Genomic DNA, 23,270 nt, shown 5'->3' on the forward strand with positions numbered 1-23,270 from the left:
ATAATCTAATGTTCTTTTTTTGATTAGCTAATGGATCCTTTGGATAACTTTAAAAATATATAAGTACAACTTCTAATATAATATTTCAACCTTTATTCATTTTCAACCTATGTGGTTGAAGTTTTTACAGTATACAAAAATAAAGAGGCAAAGAAAATTATTTTACTATGGTAAATATGAGTTTACGATAGCACTTATAATTAAACCACAGCAGCCACAAATTTACAGTTGTCTGAAACATCATGAAATGTTCTTTAGCATCACAAACCATAAAATGTAGTCAGGGTTTGTTGTCTCGCAGCACGCTGTCTTTTAAGGGGCCATTCACAATTCGCGTCTTTTGCACGCTCAAGTTTGTTATTTACAATGTAGGCGCGCGGTATGCACGCACATAATGGAAGCGACCACATGCGAAAACAGGCGCATCCGCACTGCATCGAGTTAAAAACATCTCAACTTTTCAGAATGCCGCAAGCGCACCGCAGGTCATGTGACAAGAACTAACCAATCAGCTTCATCCTTTCCCGTAACAACGTTGAAAGTTCAGCTAAGATGAAGGAACTGCTGATCATAGCTGTATATGGATTGGCATTTTGAAATAAATTAAGTAGCAGAGCTACTGCAAGCGATTTTTAGAGCTGCAAATCCATTTATCCTTTTCCGCGTCTTCATGGAGAGAGCACGTCATGGTTGCTTAGCAACGGCAGACATCCCAGGGGCGAAACTGCCCGAGCGCTTTGAAAAGAAGGAGAAAGCGGCGCATTTAGCGTTTTCCAAGCGTTTTTAGGCGCGATGTGAACGGCCCCTAACACGGGTTTCGAACACAGACTGACTTTATTTTTTGTTTTATCCTTACTTCAGCCGCTACGGGTGATCAAACCAATAACTTGTAATCTTCACAAGAATATCAGAATCATGCAATGAGCAAGTCTGCGTTTATTAGACACTTAATAATATCACATCAGTTTGTACTTTTAAATTAAATTAAATGTAAATTAAAATTAAAAAAATGTATTTATTTATAATTTTTTTAAATTAAATTGTTTTTTTTTTTTATTTAAAATTAACTTTTAGAATCGCCGAATCTGCTGTGGTCGTTCCATCACATCTGCAGCAGAGACCTGAACCAGGAAGTTGGTCACCAGATCACATGGTAACAAGTTAAACCGTAACACTGGAGAGCGCCAGGATGTTTTCCTCTGAGGTGCTCGTGCATCGCATTTGTGCTGCTGTGGTACACCATATCGGTTTTGCAAAGGGAACATTTTATAAATAAATGTATAAAAATGTAAAAAAAAAAAAAAAACGTATCTGCCTATGCAGATATTTGAAAAATGCCAAATATCGGCATTGGCGATATATCGGTAGACCACTAGTAATGAACAGCACAGATCAGGATTTTCATGAAATAATACATTAACTTCCTGTAAGTTTTTCACCACATCCTATCGTAAAGACCCAAGACACTTGGAATATACAACACGTCACATGGGACCATTCTGTGATACTTTTGTGCAGGAGGAGGACATTTTTTTTTTAATTGTCCTTTTGTGGCCCAAAAAAGAAAGAAGGGCATATGGAATTAGAAGAACACAAGAATAAGTAAATTATGACTTTTCATTTTTATTGTTTGTTGAACTGTCCTGTTAATTAAACAGCCCTAGCAGTTTCCTCAGTAGCTACAATTTAAATTTCTATTTTGAGGTAAATTTCCCAACAAGTGACAATTTCGTGCTCTTGAACACATGGAATGCAAAAGCTTTTATTCTTTTGATTTTTTTTTTTTGCAGATTTTCGAAACTTCGATACAAACACACCCTAATCTGTTGTGAGCTGGACTTGATGAGAATCCAGCTTTTCTTACAAGAGCAGAGTTTTATATTCCCGCGTGCACCGTCCCTGCTCTACCCTGCGCTGAATTGAGCTGCTTTGAGTTATGAGTCACGCAAGTGCACCTGCGGCCATGTGTTAAGTAGTGACAAATAAAAGCCCTATGTCCATTTACACAACAAAGAGATGTACCCCACGAGGCCACCAATCTCTCCTCAACCCCCTTACAACCCCACCTCTCTGTCTTTTTCTGTCTTCCCTTGTTTTTTCCTCTGGCATTAGTAGCAAAAGGCATCTCACTCACTCACATTTCCCCCGAGTCCCGTATCACTAGAGTCACTCCAGACAAGCTACGATTCAAACACAAATTTAAAGACAAAGGTGCGTTATGCAACGTATTCATGTATCGTGGAAGAGTCTGATTTCTCGCCTGCATGCCGTGTGATTATTGAGAGCTCAGGAAGACTAATCCTGCTGCCACACGCCTTCAAAGACCTCGATTTGTTCTGCAGGAGGAATCTGAATACTACTGTATTAACATGAGGGGCATCTCTGTGCAAAAGTCACTGTTTTAAAGTCACGGTTTGGGGATGAATCAAAACGGAGTCTTTCACTATCTGCCCTCCGGTTTCCCACAATGACTAAATTTATGCATACAGAATGGTTGGGAGGGAGCTGGGCGAACAGGGGTCACAGGCGGAGTCAAGCTGAGCTCCACACTTCCTCCGAATCCTAATGTCTGGTGCTCCACTGGGATTATCGCCCATGGAAATTTCCCCCAATTCCACGTTATTAATCTCTGTCTGTCCTCCTGTTCTGGCTACATAATGACTAATTAAACATCAAAAGAGCTGTGGCGGGGATGTGGCATGACAGCTCGTGTCCCTGAGCCCTTGTTCCCGCGGGAAAGGGGAGAAGAGGGGGGCTAGCGCTGACAGGGCAGCCTCACAAATCAATCAACTATCGTTACCTCGCACCTACGCCCGTCGTGCTCCAAACGGTGGATCCGCAACCACAACAGAGCTGATTTGAGAGGCAGGTTTGTCCTCCTGCGTACATGCGCCTGACATACTCACAGGTACACGTTGCCACCGTGTCAGAGGATGACTTTGTTAAGATGGGATTCAAAAATGTGTGTGCCGCCATACCAACGGCTTTCATTAAATATGTCTGTTTGTGCGCTAGCATCTATTTTTAAAGCAAAGCGATGGCAGGAAGATGAAATGATGCTGTACTCACAGATGTAGGCAGGCCAGGAGGGGGCTTGCGCACTTTCTTTGTTTGCAGCGGATCTGTGGAGAACATACAAAAACACCTTTGAGACATTTGAGGAAAAAAAAAAGAATAAACAGAGGCTCTCAGATGTCTCTTTGATTACAGGTTTACAAAAGACAAACATGAGAGCATTAGTGTGGCATAAATCAAAGAATCCTTAAATTCAGTGAAATTCAGCGTCCATATTGTTCATTATACAAAATGAAGAGGTTATAGTGATGATTTCTCATTGAGTGCATCAGACAGGTACTAACCTAGTGAAGCAGAGTCCTGTAGGGAGCGTCTTCGTGGATTGGAGCCAGTATAAGAGTAGAATGGAGTGGGCGACTTCCCAGAGGTGGTGACGGGCCCCGGACTCGCCAGCCCCATGTCTGACCTCATACTGGACTGTAGAGACAAAAGAAGAGAGTTTAGGGCCAAGGGCCAACAGTATAAACACTAATGCAAATACACAATAAAGTGAATGCGTGTTTGCAAACAAAGTAATTTTTGCGCCCTGGGTGTGCTGGTCTAGAAAAAGAGTTGTGTTCAGGCGCATTGCTGGCACATTGCTATTTTAAGGAGCTGAAAATAGATTGCGCCATAGACCAACTCAAACCTGGTCTAAAGTCTGGCGCAATGTTTTTTCTTTGTTATTTAAAGAGCGTGTACACGCTGCTTATTAAACACAGGAACGCGCAGCAGCACACAAACATGGGAAAAATATTACAAATTATAGGATTGCAATTATATATATATATATATATATATATATATATATATATATATATATATATATATATATGCCTACATGTCATAATGGATAGTCATCACATGTATCAGAATTAGGCTATCTATTTGATCGCACACGAACAGCTTTGTTTAATCTTGGAGACTTTGCGCTTGCCAAATTCCGCCATGTAAATAGCAAATCCGTTATGGCACAAGCGCAACTGGCTCTTAAAGGGAATGGAAGATAAGACTCTGATTGATTTATTGCACGTTATGCCCAAAAAACACCCATTACTCATTAAGAGAATAGGGACAACCCGTTTAGACCATGCGCCCGGGCGCGCAAAGCCTTTTTCCGTCGTTAAAATAGAAAAAGTGGATTTGGACACACCCTGAGTACACCTGCACCGTGTGCTTTACACTTTGCGTTTAGATCGTTAAAATAGGGCCCAATATAACACAGTGTCAAGCCCAAAGTTTTGACATGAAAAAAAGTTTTAAAATTTTGAAAAAATTGGAAACAAACAAAAAAGATAAAAAAGAAATTTGCCATTTTTTTTCAATTCAAACTTTCAACTGAAGTGATACAGTGAAGATATTTGCAATAATAAAAATATAATACTGAATTTAAAAAAAATGCTTATTACAAGCCTTAAATATAACAGGACTTTTGAACTGTCACAATTTAAAGAGCAAAAAAAAAAAAAAAAAAGAGTTCAAAATAAAATGAGCATCACCCAGATTAAATTATGAAACATGAAGGTGAATGTATGACCATTTCAGATATTGTTTGACCCCTGAATGAAGGTTTTACGCTTCACAGAAGGACACAATCAGTTTTATTTGCTCTTTCCTCTCTTTACTGAACACAATTGTGCAGTTATTGATGTGAGAGTGCCAGCAGCTCAGTGAAGTCTAAGGAGAAATCGATCCAATCAGTCTGACCTAGTGGTTCCCTCCCCTTCCGCTCACGGTGAACTGCTATTGATCAGTCTTGATCACGGCCCCAGGGCATATCCACACACCCAGGGACACATCCTCACTTAAAGGAGCAGCAGACCCAGGAGAGTGAAGGATGAGAGAGCCAAAGACAGTGGCCAGCTCAAACCTCATTAAACCATCTGTCTGATCTCAGGAGCTGTCAGCTCCCCTGTAAAAACGGTGCTGGCTTAACTTGACGAAACACCCGGTATAGAGCCCATGAAGTCAACAGGACCACTAGACTGTTGACGGAGAGCAAATTACACGAGGAGAGAAGAGAGACAGTGGCACCAAAACCCACATCTGATAACTGGGAGATTAGCCTAGGCTTCAGGTTTGTAAATGGTTTTCCCAGAGGCTATCGCACCATTGACCAACATCCACTCCGAGGCCAATTAGAGAAGAAGCCCAATTAACCTAATCACCTGCTGAGTTAAAGAGTAGTAAGGGAAAGGGGATAAAAGAGTGACTCAGAATAGAAAGAATCAGGAAATAGGACTCATACCAAGAGACACAGCATGCACTAGAGAGTGGCTGTTAACTACTGGACTGAACCAAACTAAAATCATAAACATGGTTCTTAAATGTACTCATCTTTAATGTGATTTTAGTTGTATCAAATAATCGCAGGAATATAAAAGTTAAAAATATTACATTTTGGGCGTATCTTATATTGCATCATACTGATTTTATAGCTTATAATTATTATTTATCTATTATTTACAATATGAGAAAGCTTTACAGTTTCAAATACACCGTGAAGCTCAACGATCTTCACAACAAACCAAGCATACTTCTCAAAATAATAATAATAATGTTATTATTTTTTAAGGTATATCATCCAACTTAGCTATGTTATCGTCCATATTTTCATTTATGCAGTTCTGTTGTGCAACATCTTTGCTTTGTTGTAAATTAAATGTTATATTTTCTTTTGATTACAATTTAGAAGATTTATTTCATTAGACACCTTTTTAAAGATTTGTATTAGATAATATATAAAAATTAAATAATTGAAAGCACAAAATTTATAGAAAAATAAAACCGATTTTATGGGGCCCCTAAAGTTAAAAGGTAGGACTGCAATTTTGAACAAACAAGTTATATTACATTCATTCTCAAGGTCTAACAAACATGTGGAAAACACTTCCTTCCCCATTACATGAATGTAAATGAATATCATGATTAATACTGATATTGTATGATGCAAAAATAATATTGTGATAATACTTTTGGTCATATTGCTTATCCCTAGTATACAGGAAAATAAATTCAATATCAAAGTCAGATAGAAGTCATAATCAAAGCCCCGGTTGAGGCTTACAGCAGAAAGCGCTTAAAATAGCTACTCCATGAATTTAGCCGATTAAAACAAGGGCCATCAGATCGTGTGAAAATCAGGTTGGCTTCTCCTTTACTGCAGGAGAAATGAGAGGGAAACAAGCTCTCCAAAGTGACAGGCTGTCAGGGAGGTGGCATCATTGACACTGACATGGCAAAACAGACTGACTAGTGTTGCTTTTGTTCAATGATTTGAAATCCTCAAAGCAATATTATCTTCTTACTCTTAGCCGCAATGCAAAAACAAAATGGGAAAGCGCTGGGGTCAGATGAAAGACCGATAGAATACTAACTTCACAATTGGGAGAGGGTGATTTTAGGTTTGCTGTGGTTTATTACAGTGATGTGAAATTAGTCCAATCCTATTTAAAGATTACATTCAGAAAACTGGTGATTCCATGAAACTAAAGGGGATTAGTGAGATCTTTGTTAAACTGAAAATAGAATGAATGAGAAATGTAAATTTTCTTAAGAAAAACTTGCACAACAGCAGGTTGTTCCTTAAAAATTCAAAGGAGCCCAGCCTCTACTCATATTTAGGTTTCTAGATAGGATGTGGGTATATGAAATATCTTTTTCAATTTAGGGTGGAAATCTTAAGTCTGATTTCTTAGAAAAGTTATATTACACCTTTCACCAACAAGCCACATGATTTAAGGAACTGGTTCTCAACGATTAAGATTATGAGTTATTATTAATATGTTAAATAAATAGTAAAAAACCAACTCCCATTTACTCAGCTGGATAAAGCAAGCCAGTGTCGCGCTAGTAAAGTTTTGATGGAAGATGACTATAATCGAGGAAAAGGTGATTATAGTGATATACAGGAGTCGTACTTTACATCGTATTTCTGCTGAAAACAGTTGAAGGGATACTTCACCCCAAAATAAACATTTTGTCATTAATCAGTTAGCCCATGTTGTTCCAAACCCGTAAAAGCTTAGTTTGTCTTCGGAACACAATTTAAGATATTTTGGATAAAAATCAGGAGGCTTGAGACTGTCCCATTGACTGCCAAGTAAATTACACTGTCCAGGTCCAGAAAAGTATGAAAGACATTGTCAGAATAGTCCATCTGCCATCAGTGGTTCAGTCTGAATTTTATGAAGTGATGAAAATACTTTTCTCAATTTTGGGGACTATCCGCTGAACACAAGCAGTGTACACTCCTGTGCCAGACGGGTGGCACGGATTCACTGTTTTCATTCAAATCAGAGTGTAAATACATGTAGAAAATGTATCCTTGTGGCGTGGCTGACACAAATGACCCTAAATGATGCTACTGTGATGCTGAGAGACACAGAAAAGACGAATTGTTGAATAAAGTCCGTATTTTTGTTTTCTTCGCGTATAAAAAGTATTATCGTCGCTTCATAAAATTCTGATTGAGCCACTGATGGCAGAGTCTGATGGCAGACTATTCTGATGATGTCTTTAATACTTTTCTTGGAACTTGACAGTGTTACTTGGCAGTCAACGGGACAGTCACAAGCCTCCCGGTTTTCGTCCAAAATATCTTACACATTGTGTTCAGAAGACGAACAAAGGTTTGGAACGACATGGGGGTAAGTGATTAATGACACAATAATGCCATTTTGGAGTGGAGTATCCCTTTAAGTTTATTCACGTAGTGGTCCAAATTAAAGTACGAAAACCTGCTGAAGAAGTGTGTTTTGGAGAAGTTTGTGAGGATCAGTGGTGTTTATCTACATAAGGGCATTAGAAGCTCCAAGCACAGACACGATCGCTTGCTCGGACAGAGGAACTATTCATTGATGTACCTTACGTTTGCTGAGTTTCCACATTCAGAAAGTTGTCATTTTCATTTGTATTTTGGCGTGTTTAGCGATTCTGAATGGATCCATAAAGTAGCTGCAAAAAAAGAACACTGAATGTTTAAACCGATCATGAATTTGATTTGTTTAAAAATAATCACCTGCAATTGAATGGTAACAAAACACTAGGATACAAAGGTTTTTGTGAATAGAAAAGGTTGGGGAGCCTTGCTGTATTTATTCAGAGAAGCGGGCGGCCTTGGAGTAAAAAAGGTTGAGAACCACTGATTTAAGGCATCATTCCCATCTGCTGCACAAACATTTTAGGATGAGCTATACACCGCTGTTTAATACTTATGGTTTCCTAATCCCAAATACTGAGCATGAGGGATCGCAATGAGAATATACTGACAAAAGCCCTGCTCATTTCTCTCCAGGATAAGAATGTTTATGTGTGAACATGGTGTTAGCAGGTGAGAAGAAAATGACTGCCCTCTGTGGTGTAGCCTTTGAAACAAGTACTCAGCATCCATGACAGTCCGGTCAATCTTGTGGATACTGAGAAGTAGTGTTCATTATAAGAACACTTGACAGAATCACAGGGGCTTCTGAGCCCACTCACATCTGAACAATCATCTTCCTGAGTGAAATGTCAGGTAGATTGGTGGAGATAATAGCAGTCATCTGTCAACTGCATCCTGCCGCAACAATCAGAATAATCCTCCACACAGGGGACGGGAGCAAAGCTTACCTACAGCCACCACGCCACTGAATGCAGCTCTCCACCGCTTGCCTCTTATCGCTTCTGTATTTTCACATTTCTCATGTTTGCAGCACGGCATTTCATGCTGCAAGGTTCAATATTGCAATGGAAGAGTAGGCTTTAGTAAGCTGTTATCAAAGACATTGCAAAGCAACAGCAATCAAAAAATGAATAAACTGTAAAATTTTAGGAGGTATGATGAAAAAAATAATAATTAAAATGGTCAAATAAAGCCCCTCTTAACTACAGAGGTGCATACATATGTACAAGGTGGGGAAAAGCATATTCAGTCTGGCTACATTGGTCAAGCATTTCGGTTTTGTTTTACTAAAAAGAATCGACTTATAAGAATCATTTGTTTGGGTATCTGACTGTACTGGTAACACTGAATGGTCTTCATTCACTAAAAACAGTTTATTAGTGTCTTTCGTTCAGGAATCAAACTACACTGATCATTTTGTACTGATTAAAAAAAAAAACTGGATCATAAGATTTGTTTTGGAATCAAACTACACTGCAACTGTGAGATTTTGATTCTGATTCAACTGTCTTTTATTAAAGGGATAATTCCCCCCAAAATAAAAGAAAATCTATGATTGTTTACTTTACTGTGGAAAACAAAAGAAGATATTTTAAAGAATGACGGTAACCAAAAATTTTAGGTGACCACTGATTTGAATTGTTCGGACAAAAACAAAACACATTACATTTAAAAAAAAATTGTTACCCAGAAGAAAGGTTATACAGGTTTAGAATGACATGAAGGCAAGTATATTTTCATTTTTAAGTTAACTATTTCTTTAATTATCATTTGTTCAGGTATCTGACTATACTGGTAGTAACTGCCTTGTAAGGGTCATTGCTTAGGGAATTTAACCACATTGGTCACACTACAGTTTTGATTCACTGGTTTTGATTCACTAAAAATCAGATTTATAAGGGTCATCTCTTTGGAAATCGAGCAAAACTGTTTGTGCTGTTCATTTCTAATTTACTATGAAAGTCGTAGAAGTCATTCGTTTAGAAACTGCATTATATTGGCAGCATTGCACGGTTTTGATTCACTACACTAAACTTGGTTCATAACCGTTCACGAATGTGACTACACTGTTTGTGATGAATGTTTCATGAAGGAAACACTAAGTACCGTTGTATGTTGTTCTGTCCACATCAGGCAAAGAATGCATGTGCAAGAATTGTTAATGGTTCTAAAAAAGAAGCGGTTCTCACTTCCGAAGCCTATGTAAAAATTCATCGTTTTTGTTGCTGAATTACTTGCTAGTAAGGGAAAGCAGCCAATGAGATGCTTGGCAAGCAGGGGCCACAGCTGGTTGAGACTGTTTGAATATTTAACTTAATAAAAGGTGTACAGTTCCACATCAGGTTCAGATGATGCAATAATCCCTTGCTGAGGGAGAGGTTTAGCTTGCAAATGATGACAAACCTCATAAAAAGACAGGGCTGTTTGGCTTTCTGAAAATCCTGTAACTGCTTCCCATCACTGCCAAACACTTGATAGATTACTAGTGCAGATATTTCCATTCTTGGCACTCGCTGAACAAATAGGGCCTTTTATTAGGTTCCGCAATGTGCATTGCTCAATTTCCGAAGCAGACTGGGTTATTAGGCGCCTGAATCGTGTATTAAAAACACCGCTTCTCTGATAATCTCTGCACCTGATAGTCATCTGTTTATATGCGCGTGGCAGACGCAGTGGTCGTATTAACACACAGGGTTTCGAATATTAATGCAGCACGCATTCTTCCCACATTCGCTCAGGAAGCGAACCGCTTTTTCGCTCTTCCTGTTTTTCTTCAGCGACTAGACAAACTGAGTCTCTTCCAGGCTCTGATCTGTACAGCTGCAGGCCAGCATAAATTCCCCAGTTCCCACACAAATGTCTGAACTGGCATTCCCTTTCAGAAAACTCTTTTATGAATGAGCGAACGCACCGGAGAGGCAGCCATGTTTTCATTCGTTCTGACTAGCGCCATTCACTGCTCGCAAACCGCACGGCGCTTTTAAAGGTGTGCTTGTGTGTTTTTCCTCTCCTGAGATGGTCAATGGGTTTGGAGGGTGAGATTATTAAAGGGTCATCCGGGTCGAGAGTTGCACCGACCTCACACTTAGGCTGGAGAGGTAGCCTTCCTCTAATATTGTCTCTTAGCCGTGGCATTAAGTTTACACCCCCCACCCCCCAAATATAAGAAAATATATTTCCCAATAGTATTGAAGGCTTCTACAAACTATTTAGTCAGTAAACATACCACTGCATAGTTTTTTTTTCAATTATAAAACACTAGACAGAAACTCATTTGAGCACTAGAAAAATACAAGAATAATTTGAGTAAGAAAAATAAGAATAAAAATAAAAATAAAAAAAAGATTTAACTTTGTTTGCCAACTACAGAAAATCATGAGATTGCTAGAAATGCAGCATTTACAATGAATTACGATGCAAATAAGTGCTGATGTGCTGATGGCCACTTATACAGATGGTAATAACACAAAGGTGCTATAAAGTAAATAATCCACTCTCTCTATTCATATAGACGCGTTCACTTTGATAGCCGTAATCATTCAGTAATAGCGAGCTGATTTGGGCTGATTTGCACTCAAACAGATGGTAATCATGCAGATACATCCACATTCAACATAAAACACACTCTCACATATATAAAAAACTGTTGAAAAATAAAACAAAGAAAAAGGCGATCGCTGTAAGTTCCGCCTCCATCAGCTGACAGGTGCGTCAGAGCACATCACGAGGGAGCGCCAAAATTCAAATATACTATCTTTCGCATATCTTTCATTCATTCTTTTTTCCGGTGGATCGCTTCATTCTGTTTGTGACACTGTACGCTGCAAAACCATGCCGTGTTTTACTACCAAGACGCAGTTTCCGACCGTGAGTTATTCCATAACGGACTCAAACAGTTCTGTCGCTGAAGAACTGAAACGTAAACAAAGGAATTATGATCCATATTACAATGTAATTGCTTCGTTGGACTAAACGTGCTAACTTCTAACTAAACCGGCATTTACAGCTGTGGATGTGTTTATGACTCGTTATTACGATGGATCTGGTATGTAGAGCATTTGTAATGTTCATGTTTTTTATGTGTACTGCTTACACAAATGTAGCAAATACAGTCTTTATAAGCTTTCCATTGAAAACAGCGATCTGTCGTCGATGCTTGAGGCTTAGATCCTTATAATGATACATAGTTTGTCAAGATTCATTTGTAAATTTGTCCAGTTTCATTTAATCTATTCATAAACACTGACACGTGCGAGTTTAGGGGTTTTCAGGACGAGGGCGTCGAGGTGCTGGCTAAGAGGTTAATAAAGCTAAGACCCTGCATTCTAACTACATCCTTCTCTTAATAACTATGAGGTATAGCAATAATATGTAATGCGATATTCATGAAGACTTCACTAGGATGGGAATTTATTTCTTGGTTTCCCAGTAGGCATTACCACGAAGTTGGAGAGGGGGCGAACAAAATGCAAACCGAGCAAAAGTGCAAGCAACAGGCGATTAAAAAAAGTAGAGAATAAAAATTAAGGGGGGTCTCCAAGTATAATCTTAGACTGACTGACGTCAACCGTGTCAGAGAGATTGAACAGGCAGGAGGGCGAGGGAGTCAGAGCAGGGTGGTGTGCTCACACAATCCTGTCTTTGTTTGGAACATCTGTGTAGCTGAGGGAGGGGAGCAGGGCCGGGCTCTGTGACCCTGCTTTAATAGAAGGACTGAAAGTCATGTTTCTGTGTGCCGAAGGCCTGCTCCCTACACACAACACACACATAAACACTCCCTCTAAATTGCATATTAGAAGCTATTAAAAAAAAAACATTCAGATTGAAAGCATTCAAACATCACAAAACACTCCCAACTTTATCTGATGTGAAACACTAACCAGAAACTATAAACAAATTTCCCACAAGTTTTGACAAAATGATTTTAGGCATCACTTCATATTTTTTGGTTTAAAATTAGTTAGATATCACAAATATTACATTAATGTAATATTTTTTACAACATTGCCATTTTCACAATATTTCTGTCTTAGTGAGTGTAATATACTTGTAATGTGTAAAAATGTAAGGGACTTATACAGAATTTAGCCATTTAGCTGTGTGTTGGAGTATTTGACACGTTTCCTTTCAGCACTTTGGTAGTTGTGATAAATCAGGGGCTAAGTGAGAAACCTGTAAGATTCACACTAAAACTAAAACGACATAAAAACATAATAAAAGTAAAGTTGTGGTTGTTACCTGGCATCCAGAAACGCCTGGCTCTCTTCCATAACCAGAGAACGGAGGCCTCTCAGACTTGCCTATGGATACACAAAGACACAAACAATCAGCACAGCACCATACGCATAAACCATATAAACATTAATCATGTGAAAAACAGGGGGATTTCAAGGAAGACAAACAATAACTGCCAAAACTCACACATTCTGTGTGAGTTTTGGCAGTTAAAGGCTGCTGAAGGTCAGAAGGAACTGATTTATGTTTCATATTACATCAGTAAGGTGTGATTTACTTCAGTCTGTATTTTTACTAGGTGTCAATCAGTCAGTAAACTACAGGGTCAGACAGGTCTCAGTCAACGATACTAATCCATCTCCATCCTTTTCCGGTCGCAGAAACAGCCCATGAGCTTGCAAGGGGCAAATAAAAATTGCACAGCACACAGCCGTATGAATCATGCACTTCACAATATCTATACTCAGCAGTTCCAACCTCTCTGTGAGAAAAAAAAACAGAAGACACCTAAAGGAAAATGATAAACAACTCTAAAAACATCATATATTATACTTGTCCGACTTTCAAACATAAGAACAAACACAGCAGTGAAGCTAAATTCTGTTTACTCCAGGGAGAAGGTAAATATTTTTGGTACTTAATATCGGATGGCGAAAGTGTTTTGCGTTACGGTTCGGTTCTGCTGTGCTCAGGTGCACGAGGCCACGTGTCTGCGAGCGTGCGAGTTTCTGCGCTGGCGTAGCCTCCCGAGACGCAGCCGTAATCAGGTACAGTGGTTTAACTGAAAACGCTGCTTCCCCTGTGGTGAAAACTGATCTCAGTCGATGTGATATAACTTTTGAGAGTTTGTGCTCCTACAAAGGAAGAGGGAGTATAGTTGTGGGCAAACTACTGCAATCCCTCCCCCTTAGTAACCACAAAAGAATAAAACATCTGTCTTTCAGCGACTTTAAAGGCTAGGAGGTTTTTTTTCCCTCATCCTGACTTCCTGGGCTTGCTACTCAGCTGGGTTTAGGTTTCTGAGTTTGTGGCACACACAGGCAGTCCTTTCCTCTACAGATGCACTTGTGTCCAGCACTGAAATATTCATTTACAGCATGTGTTTTGTCACACTCTCTCTGTTCATGCTGAATAATTTATAAGAACGCATTGTTGTTTTAGATCCTGGCAGAGCTGGAAGCGCTACCCATGAAAAACATCCTCCCTCGGTCTGGGTCTCTCGGATGCAGCGAGCAGTTGCACGCATGGTTTGGCATGTTCACGTGCAGTGTAACCCAGCCATGCGCTGTAACATGTCGAGGGACCTTAATGCGATCAGTGCCATAACCTCAAGCACTAAGGAGGAGTCCCGGAGGATCTGAACGGTAAACATGCGTTTAACTGTCTAGCATGCCAGAGTGAACGGCCGGCCTGCGTTAACAACAGTGGAAAAGTCAAACAAAGGGATGAACCTATTCACCTGACTGCATGCATACACCAACATACTGTCATAAATTATGACATGCATGTTAATTAGCTTTTCCAATGACGTCTTTAAAATCACCCACATATTTCGCTATAAATGATAATGGGTTTTATCAGTAAGAAAAAAAAATTATAATATAAAAAATAAAAAAAGACAAGAATTTTTATACATATAATTTAACATGCACATATATATATATATATATATATATATATATATATATATATATATATATATATATATATATATATATATATATATATACATGGGGGAAAATACAGCTTTTTTTAGAAGGAGACATGTAGGTGGAACGGATGAAGAAAAGGGTGAAAAGAATGAACCGGATGAGGGGAACAGAAAAATTAAGAATGACTCTGAGAGCTGTGGAGGAAGAGGAGACCCATGGGGGCCTGATATTCAGAGAGAAAGTGAGAGAACATGAGCGAGTGGTGGAAAATTATTGGGCGTGCGTTCAAAACACAGAGCGTTCCAAAAGCTGACAGCATCCAAAGGCGAAGAAGGGGGACGGGGGGGGGGGGGGGACGGGGGGGTTGGGGTTATAGGGGGAGTCTCTCGGAATGTTAAAAATCAACAATGTAAGACAGCTCTTCCACTGCTATAGCAATTTGTTTAAGTGTTACTGGCGAGTGTTTGTGCCAAGCAGGCTGCTGGCTACGGCTCTGATGTTTGAGGAAGCAGTGCCAGCTAGCGCAGCTGTGTGACCACTGCCCCCCACCCTCCACACCCTCACACACAAACACCCTTTCCATTCCTCTACTCTCTCGGCCAAGACACTCTTGGAGAGAGAGAGAGAGAGAGAGAGAGAGAGAGGGCTCAGAGAATATGCGAGACAGCAGGTGAGAGAAGAGTGTGTGAGTGTGAGAGGAAGTGACAGTGAGTACACGTGTGAGAAGAGGTCACTAGGGGGAATCTCTCCAAAAATGAACCTCAAGAAGTGGCCGTCGAAGCTGCCGATTAGCCACGTCCTCTACAGCCAGGCAAGCTCCTCTCTCCTCCTCTTATTTCATCACATCCTCCTCCTCTTAGCCGGAGCGATGACAGTCAGATGAAGGGGGTTGGCCTGATCAATACCCACCTCACTGCTTCTCCCGGCCTCCCCTCTCTGCTCGCCTACCCCTGAACTGTGACACATTATACATTATAGAAGCAGGATCTGACTGCTGATGATGAATGTTCTGGCCTCGCCGTTGATGTGGGGGACAACGGCACCACCACCGCACAGAGGAAGCGTGGAGGTTAGCTCCCGTTCTATAGGTTATCAATGCCCCTGCTGACTCACAGCTAATGAGTGTTCCAGTCACACACTCTATCAAACAGGTGACTGGGGAGCCTGGAAGAGCTGAGGATGTTTACAGGGAACAGAAGGAAACTGATGATTGAAGACAAGTTAGATAGACATGGTGAATGTGGTGTTTAATGTCTGGGGAAGTAGCTGGGATAATACGAATCAGTGCTGCTGTAGTTAGCAGTCCACTCATTTACATAGACATTTGAAAAACTACGAGAGTTGAAGCATGTGACCTTGTCAGTCGGCAGGGGAGCGTTAACGCTAACAGCTCCTGCAGCTCTCCACATGGCCTCTGGGAACAACAAATACATGGGAATTTCTTGGTGGCTCTATATCGGTCTTATATTGGTTATACTGGCTATATATCGGTCTCTCTCTCTCTCTCTCTATATATTTATATGCACCTTATTTTAATCGCAAGTGTGGGTGTGGTCATTTGATATTTATCATTATTTTCATTTATCATAATCAGAAACATGAGTTTGTAGCGGAGATATCTGTACCTTGTACTGCTCTTGTTATTCTTCTAGTTATTTACCTATGGCAGCTAAATAATCGGAAGCCATGCACATTTACAGAAAATAGCTTTTTACCTTGAATATCCTCTGTATATTATAATGATGTGATGCTTAAATTTACTTACTATTTTTTTTAATGAGCCATTTATCAGTTATCTGCAATAACCTAAAAATATTATGTACTGGCCTTATTTTTCCATATGGATTTTTGACTACAATCAACAGAATCTCTTCATATTCTCTTTACCAACAAATGCAAAGGATCTGGCAATTAGAATCAGCTTTTACACTGATCCACACAAAAATTCAAATTGTGTCAAAATTTACTCACCCTCATGTAATTTCCAAACCTGTGTCTTCTTTTTGAAATATATTTCAATGTTGTTATGTTATGTTTGGGTTCAATCAACACTGGACCCCATCGATTTTCATTGCGCGGATGAAAAAAACCAACACAATTTTCTAAATATAATGTGCTCCACAGAATAAATTCATACAGGTTTGGAATGACATGAGAGTGACTAAGTGATGACAGAATTCTCATTTTTGGGTGAACTTTCCCTTTAAGAGTTTCACATTGATTTGGGTTTCAAAATGCAGCTCTGCAACAAATGAAACCATGAGAAATGTCAAAGGCACTTGTTTCACTGATCACACCGCTACCATTTCTAAACAGTGAATGTAACCGACCCTGCCAGTGAAGAGTGGCAAGATTTCAACAACAACAGTCAGTGGCTATGAAATGCTCTACTGTTATCGAGATGTTTTGAGTTGGTAAGTGAACAGCTGGCTTAACAGTTGCAGCTTGTGCAGGCCAATCAAGACACGAGACACAGACTAGTCCTGTCACCAATATGTCATTGAACAAGGCACTTAACTAGAGGATTGTACAGGTGGAACCTTCCCTGAAATACTCTCTGATTTCAGACTCATAACCTATCAAAAGTAAGGCTGTTCAAACTAACATTCAGACCTTCTGAGATCATCAAAACCAAGCGAACAATATACACTGGAAAAAGAAATATGAGCACGTCTTCTGTTGGATATCTCTCACCACAGGCCTGTGTTATCACAACAGAGCTCTTAAAACAGTCTGCATATCAGCCCTCCTTGATTTGCGAAGAGTAGAAAGAGAGAAAATAGAGCAATATTCTTCTGCGGCATCGCCCGGCAATGCTTGTCAGCAACGGTGTTTTTCACCCTGTCTCTCAGGGGAAAACAGGGGCTGTGGAGGAGTGATGGATGGAAGCGAAAATGAATTCATCAATTTCCCCACGAGGAACTGAGAGAAGCAACAAGGAGACGTCCAGGTGTTGACATGCGCTTCCGTGTGGTGAGCGCCTGACATCACATGTGTTCATGCACACATGTTGCAGACCACAACGTAGCACAAATACAGAGGCTCTATGTGCAGTCAAACTAATAGTATAATAATAATAATTTGTATTTATAAGGCACCTTTCCAAGACCCAAGGAACATAAGGCACAAGTCAGATAAATATGTAGGATCATGTTTATTATGGAGAGCTTTATAAGTGAGATTTAGTATCTTGTAGTTCATGCACAAAGAAACCGGAAGCCAATGAAGGTGACTGAGGATTGGGGTAATGTGAAGAGAGCTGCAGTTTTGAACAGATTGTAGTGGTTTGATATTATTAGCTGACGTGAATAACAGTAATCTAGTTGAGATGTGACGAAGGCGTGTGTAACAGTTTCAGCATTCTGCAGCCTGAGAGAGAATCGAATATGAGAGATATTACGTAGTACTACTTTACCAGTGTGATCACTGAATGAAAGAGTGGAATCAATGAGAAACCATGAAAGCACACGACTTTTTCCTATTTGTTAGCCCACTAACCATAAGATCTGAATTATCAAATATTAATTTACAGATTTGCATCTGTTGACAGAACTCTGCAAATGAGTATGTTTTAACACCACATCATCTCACTTTGGATACACCAGCCCAGAGATTTGTTTAACAGTCACTGGAGTATGTAAATACCATTGTGCCCACACAAATGAGGGCTGTGTTGAGTCCTGTCGAGGGGGTTAATAAGGGATGCATAAATAGGCTGGCGATACTTAATATTGATATTACATTCAGAAGCATGGAACAATTAAAACGTGACCGTGTAGAGAGGCTCTCGGGGTGGCTCCCTATTGACCACAGCTCTGCCAGGCAAGACCAGAGCTCTTGTTTTGGTTTAGGTACAGATCTAAGCATCTCAGGGGATCAATTGAAAAGCGCAGCCACAAAAACAGCCAATTAGTAGCCACACTCCACAGCCTCCATCTCTCTCTCTCTTTCTCTCTCTCTCCACCCCTCCCTGCTCTCTTGCTTGCTCTCTTCCTCTCATTCTAGTACATTCCGAGGACCTCGCTGGGTCTTTCCAAACAAACCAAGATATGTATATACACACGACAAGGAGGTTGATACTAAATGCAAATGCAAATGGACCTCTCATGTCCTTCATCCCCCAGAAGTCCATCCATGTTCCCTCGTCTGAATTTCATGTTCTGAGTTCTGGAAGCCCGGTGTAATTCATTATCCCTGTCAAGTTAATGTTCTGTGTTGAGCCATATGGCGAGGCTAACACGCGCAATAAAGGAAATTCCTTCAACTTGTTATAATCAGCACATTGGGCTGTCCAAAAACTGACTTAAACCGCTTTATTATGTTTGCTGCATTTTCTCTTAAAATTCCTGACAAAAACAGGAAAGCAGGCAGGAAAGCTGAACGGGGGGCTGGGGATGAACTTGGAGGCCAGCAAAAGGAGGGAGGCAGGGAGGGTGAGGTAAAGAAAAAGAAAGCTCTACAGCTGTCTAGAGTTTGCGTCGGCATAAACCTTGAGCTATCAGTGCAGAGTCCTGAATGCTCGATGCCCACACACAAACAATCACAGACATCGCAATGCCAAACAAAGCCACACACCCACTCGCTCACTGGTTGTGTGGCTTTTAAAATGGATCCCTTTGTTTCCTCGTCTGGAGTGTTTGTGTATCTCTCCATTGTTGTCAAGGCTTTTGATGTTAAGACGAGTTCTGTTTGACAGTCGGCAAGGACGGGGCCCGAATCCAAGGCCCTCCTTTGCACAAACCCACCCGAGCAGGTAGCAAAGGGGTGAAGGGGGCTTTTCTTTGCCAGTGAAACGCACAGAGGGGCACAACCTCAAACACACGCTACCCCTGAGCTCAGCATCAATTTCTGTTAATTACAGTCTTGTCAGCAGTGGCATTATTCAAACAGCTAGCGCAAATGTTAATGAGCTCTTATTTGCATATTTATTTTTTTCTTTGTTGAAATGTCATTGATTATTATGTTCTACGATGATGAATGCCTCTGCTGATGCGCTCTGATATGTAATTAGTCATTAGATGGAATGAATAGATCAATTAAAAGGAGGGAGAGAGGACAAATCAGAAGAAAAATGGAAAAAAGATTGAATGGGATTACGGGAGTGGAGAACGAGACTGCCGTCTTAAGGGGAGTCATCTCTCTACAACAGGAACGTGTTGAAGACACCTAATGTAATGAACAGCCTCTTAATTGATTCATACTAAAATAATTTTGTAAAGAAATATATATATATATATATCCTGTAATGAACTGCAAATCCCTTGTTGACGGCCCTGATGTAAGAACAGCAACTCAAACTATATATATTTTTTTCAATTATGAAGTAAAGATGACCTTCTAGAAAACCACATGTGAACATCTATGCAGCGACTCTCTTCCTTCTTGCTGAGAACAACCCACTGAGAATCTCACAGGTTCGCAGGATCTCCTGACTCACCAGATGGGGAAGAGGGAGCTGTGTGTGGACTTGTCAGTACACACAGCAGCTGGATTGGTCCAAACACCCCCACCTCAGGAAGTCAATGGGATGACCAGGTCTGCGAATGTGATTTTCTGTTGTTACTGGGGGGAAAATGTTATCTTTTGACCTCTGCGGTCCCTAACTTAACCACCCTCTCCAGCCAATGCCCGCTCCTCCCCGATACAAGACGGCGAAAGAGAGAGAAATGCATTACTGCAGACCAGATGGGAACATTCCACATGACCAAACCAATCAATCACCTTGGTGGGACGCAGGTGCGCCACAGCCGTGCAGCAACACACCATTTCACAGTCTATCGGCCACAAACACATGGTCACCAATCAATGGCCCCCTGAGGACGCGCACTTCTCCCCTACCCCACCGGTTCATGGCTGATGACTTCATAATCACACATCCCTCTCTCTCCCTCCTTTCTCCTCCTCTCGCTCTCCCTCCTCCGTGGAGGAGTATGATGAGCTATCTAATAACCGATGACTCCCCTCAAGTTCAGATGTGTGTGAGACAGTCGCTTGTAGTCAGAGCCGATGCTGTGCATTGAAAATGCGGTGGAAAAACAGGAAGGTGGGGCGTTCTTTTATGTCCCAGGACGGATATCACATCATCTGAGCCACATCAAAGGTTCCTCAGCCGGCTGGTATCAGATGCCAAGCAACTGTTAAACAATGGGGCCTCACTGGAAGGATGGAGAAGGATGAATGCAGGAGGGGAATTTTGATTCCGCATACTCTCAAACTCACACACAAGCATGCAGAAATCCTGTTTAAAGACACATCCGAGTTGCGGAGAGACTCGGATAGCAGAGAACAGACATATGTCAGAGGGAATGAAAGAGTTGTCAGTATTAAAACATTTCTCTTTTCATATTGGAGAAGTGTTTAGTAACACTTCTCAAGGTTCTTCTGTCAGAGAGAAATTGTGTCACAGAGAGGGAAGCTTGTGAACACAATTCACTCTGTATGTGTGAAAGTGTGTTGGGAAGCTAGATGCTACCAACCCACAGGGATAGTTTTAATACAGCTGGTGGAGTAGACACTGTATACACCAAAATGATGTAAATATGGAAGCTGTGCAGCTTATATCACAGAATATAACAGCTGGAGCTCTGTATTGTCCAATGAGAAGCCATGACTGGAATAATCCATTTTATAAGAGGTACACTACTGTTCCAGGCTGGAGTCTGTTAAACTTGCATTTATTTATTTAATTTATTTTTATTTATTCATTTTAAAGCATTCATATAAAAAAGAAAAAGAAAAGAAAAAAGATTTGACTAAATTTTACAGGCCCTTAACCTTCAAACAGTATAGTGTACTTTAATGTCAGGAACTAAAATAAAGTATTTAAACATTAAACAGCAAATTAAATTAATATAAAACAATATGTAAGGAAAATGTACTTAAAAAAAAGATGATTTTAAACAGCAAATGCTGAAAATGTTGTAACACCGCCTGATTAATTAGCCTGAATGATATTTATCTCTATTATTCCAATACATCCATTATTTTCTGCCTTATTAAAGAGCAAATGTGGATGATATGAGGCTAAAGGCTGAAGGGAATCTCTAGAAAAGTGTAGAGATCAAGTGTATACCAACTGTGATGAGCTAACTGCATCTGTATGTGTTTTATTTGAGGGTTGAAATGCAAAGGTTGCATTAGTCCTTCTTCACAAACAATGCCAGACTCTTGAATGTGTAGCTAATGCTGGAGTGCTGTAGCACTGAGAGTCTTACACACAGCCGCTCATTCATGGGATTCGTCTCGTCTCTCTGGATTAGATGTGGGGGAGGATGGGTTATTTCTAGGCAGACTGACTGCACGCTCACCACCTGAGCCCCCAAGCCAGGTGTGTGTGTGTACATGTAAGTGTGTGTATATGTAAGAACAGCACCTGTGGGGCACAGCAGGAGCTCGGCTACACACAGGTGGGAGCAAGAAGCCTTACTGTCCATCCCATGAGCCCCGTCTCATTTCAACAGGTCGCTCCATAATTATACTCAACACAGCCCATTAGCCATCAGCCTTCAGAAGAACATATGCTCCGACATCGCTCCACACCGCATGCCTACGCGTGAAAGACTGTGGGGGAGATCGTCTTCCACTGGACACGGTGCCTGAAAATACCTCCAAACTGCTTTGTCTACACTGTAATCATCTTCAATAGCTGTGATATGGTGAAAAGCTGCAGTGGCATTAATGTAATCACAACAAATATTAAAGTTTAAGTACATTACAATTTTGGATACGGATAAGCCAATAATTAGTTTCAAGTATTGGGCAATAACTGATGTTTAATATTCAAATCTACACTATTTTGTAAATTTATAGTATAATGTAAAGTATAAAAACTAAATATTTATTTTGAGATTTGCTAAAGATTTACATCAAGTGATACCTAATAATTAGTGTGTTTTTAGTGCTGAGCAGTATGACCCCAAATCTTGTGAGATTTTGGATTATAGTGGATTATTTTGCTGTCAGAGGAGTATGCAGAATAACACTGTAATGTTAAATACAAATGTACTATCAAAAAAGCTGGTAACCCAATCAATTAATAAAAAAATATCGTTGGCAAGTATATCATTGAAATTAAAACACGAATGAAAACGTTTGTGATACTGTGATAATGTTTTAAATGTATTATTATTATTATTTTAAGAAGTACATTCTACTGTGAAAAAAGTATACAAGGACTAAAGTATGCTCTGAATAAAATATAAACTAAAAAAAAATAAAAAATCTTACTGAATTATTTTATTGTTTTATTAAATTTTGTTTTGTTGTATAAAAGATGTTTTTTTTACTACATTAATGGCATCTATTTTCTTCACTGTTCTTCATTTGAATTGATGCTTTGGAAACAAGGTGTGCAAAACAATCATGACAATACAGTAGTTTGAAAGAGGGAAAGAGAGCGAGAGACTGAGAGAGAGAAGTCTGGTAAAGTCATTGACAGCAGCAGGCTGCTCTGGGTCCAGACTGCGTTTGTTTCACTGGCAGAATTCCTTCCTAATGAATCACTGCCCTTCAACTTTGCATTTTCATTTAACAACAACTAATATTGTCACTGGCATGAGCTGCTGAGTACCAAGGGATAGAACAAGAGGGTGGGGGTGGAAAAAGAGTGCACACACCAGAAATTGGTATTTAAAAAAAAAATCTAAAAATAAACACTATAACAAATG

At 40.0% G+C, this 23,270-nt stretch overlaps 1 protein-coding gene across 4 annotated transcripts in view; it reads right to left on the reverse strand.

Moving 5' to 3' along the window:
• The window catches only part of LOC128017753 (transcription factor 12), a 109,809-nt gene that overhangs the window by 34,614 nt on the left and 51,925 nt on the right, over window positions 1-23,270 (reverse strand). For all 4 annotated transcript variants that reach the window (XM_052603241.1, XM_052603240.1, XM_052603242.1 and 1 more), the window contains 3 exons: window positions 12,956-13,017; window positions 3,360-3,492; window positions 3,070-3,122 (listed from right to left, as the gene is read on the reverse strand). In XM_052603241.1, coding sequence (XP_052459201.1) covers window positions 3,070-3,122; window positions 3,360-3,492; window positions 12,956-13,017 — 248 coding nt within the window. The remainder of the gene's footprint in view (window positions 1-3,069; window positions 3,123-3,359; window positions 3,493-12,955; window positions 13,018-23,270) is intronic.

This window comes from Carassius gibelio, chromosome A7 (assembly GCF_023724105.1).
Source record: "Carassius gibelio isolate Cgi1373 ecotype wild population from Czech Republic chromosome A7, carGib1.2-hapl.c, whole genome shotgun sequence".
NCBI classification, from domain to species: Eukaryota; Metazoa; Chordata; class Actinopteri; order Cypriniformes; family Cyprinidae; genus Carassius; species Carassius gibelio.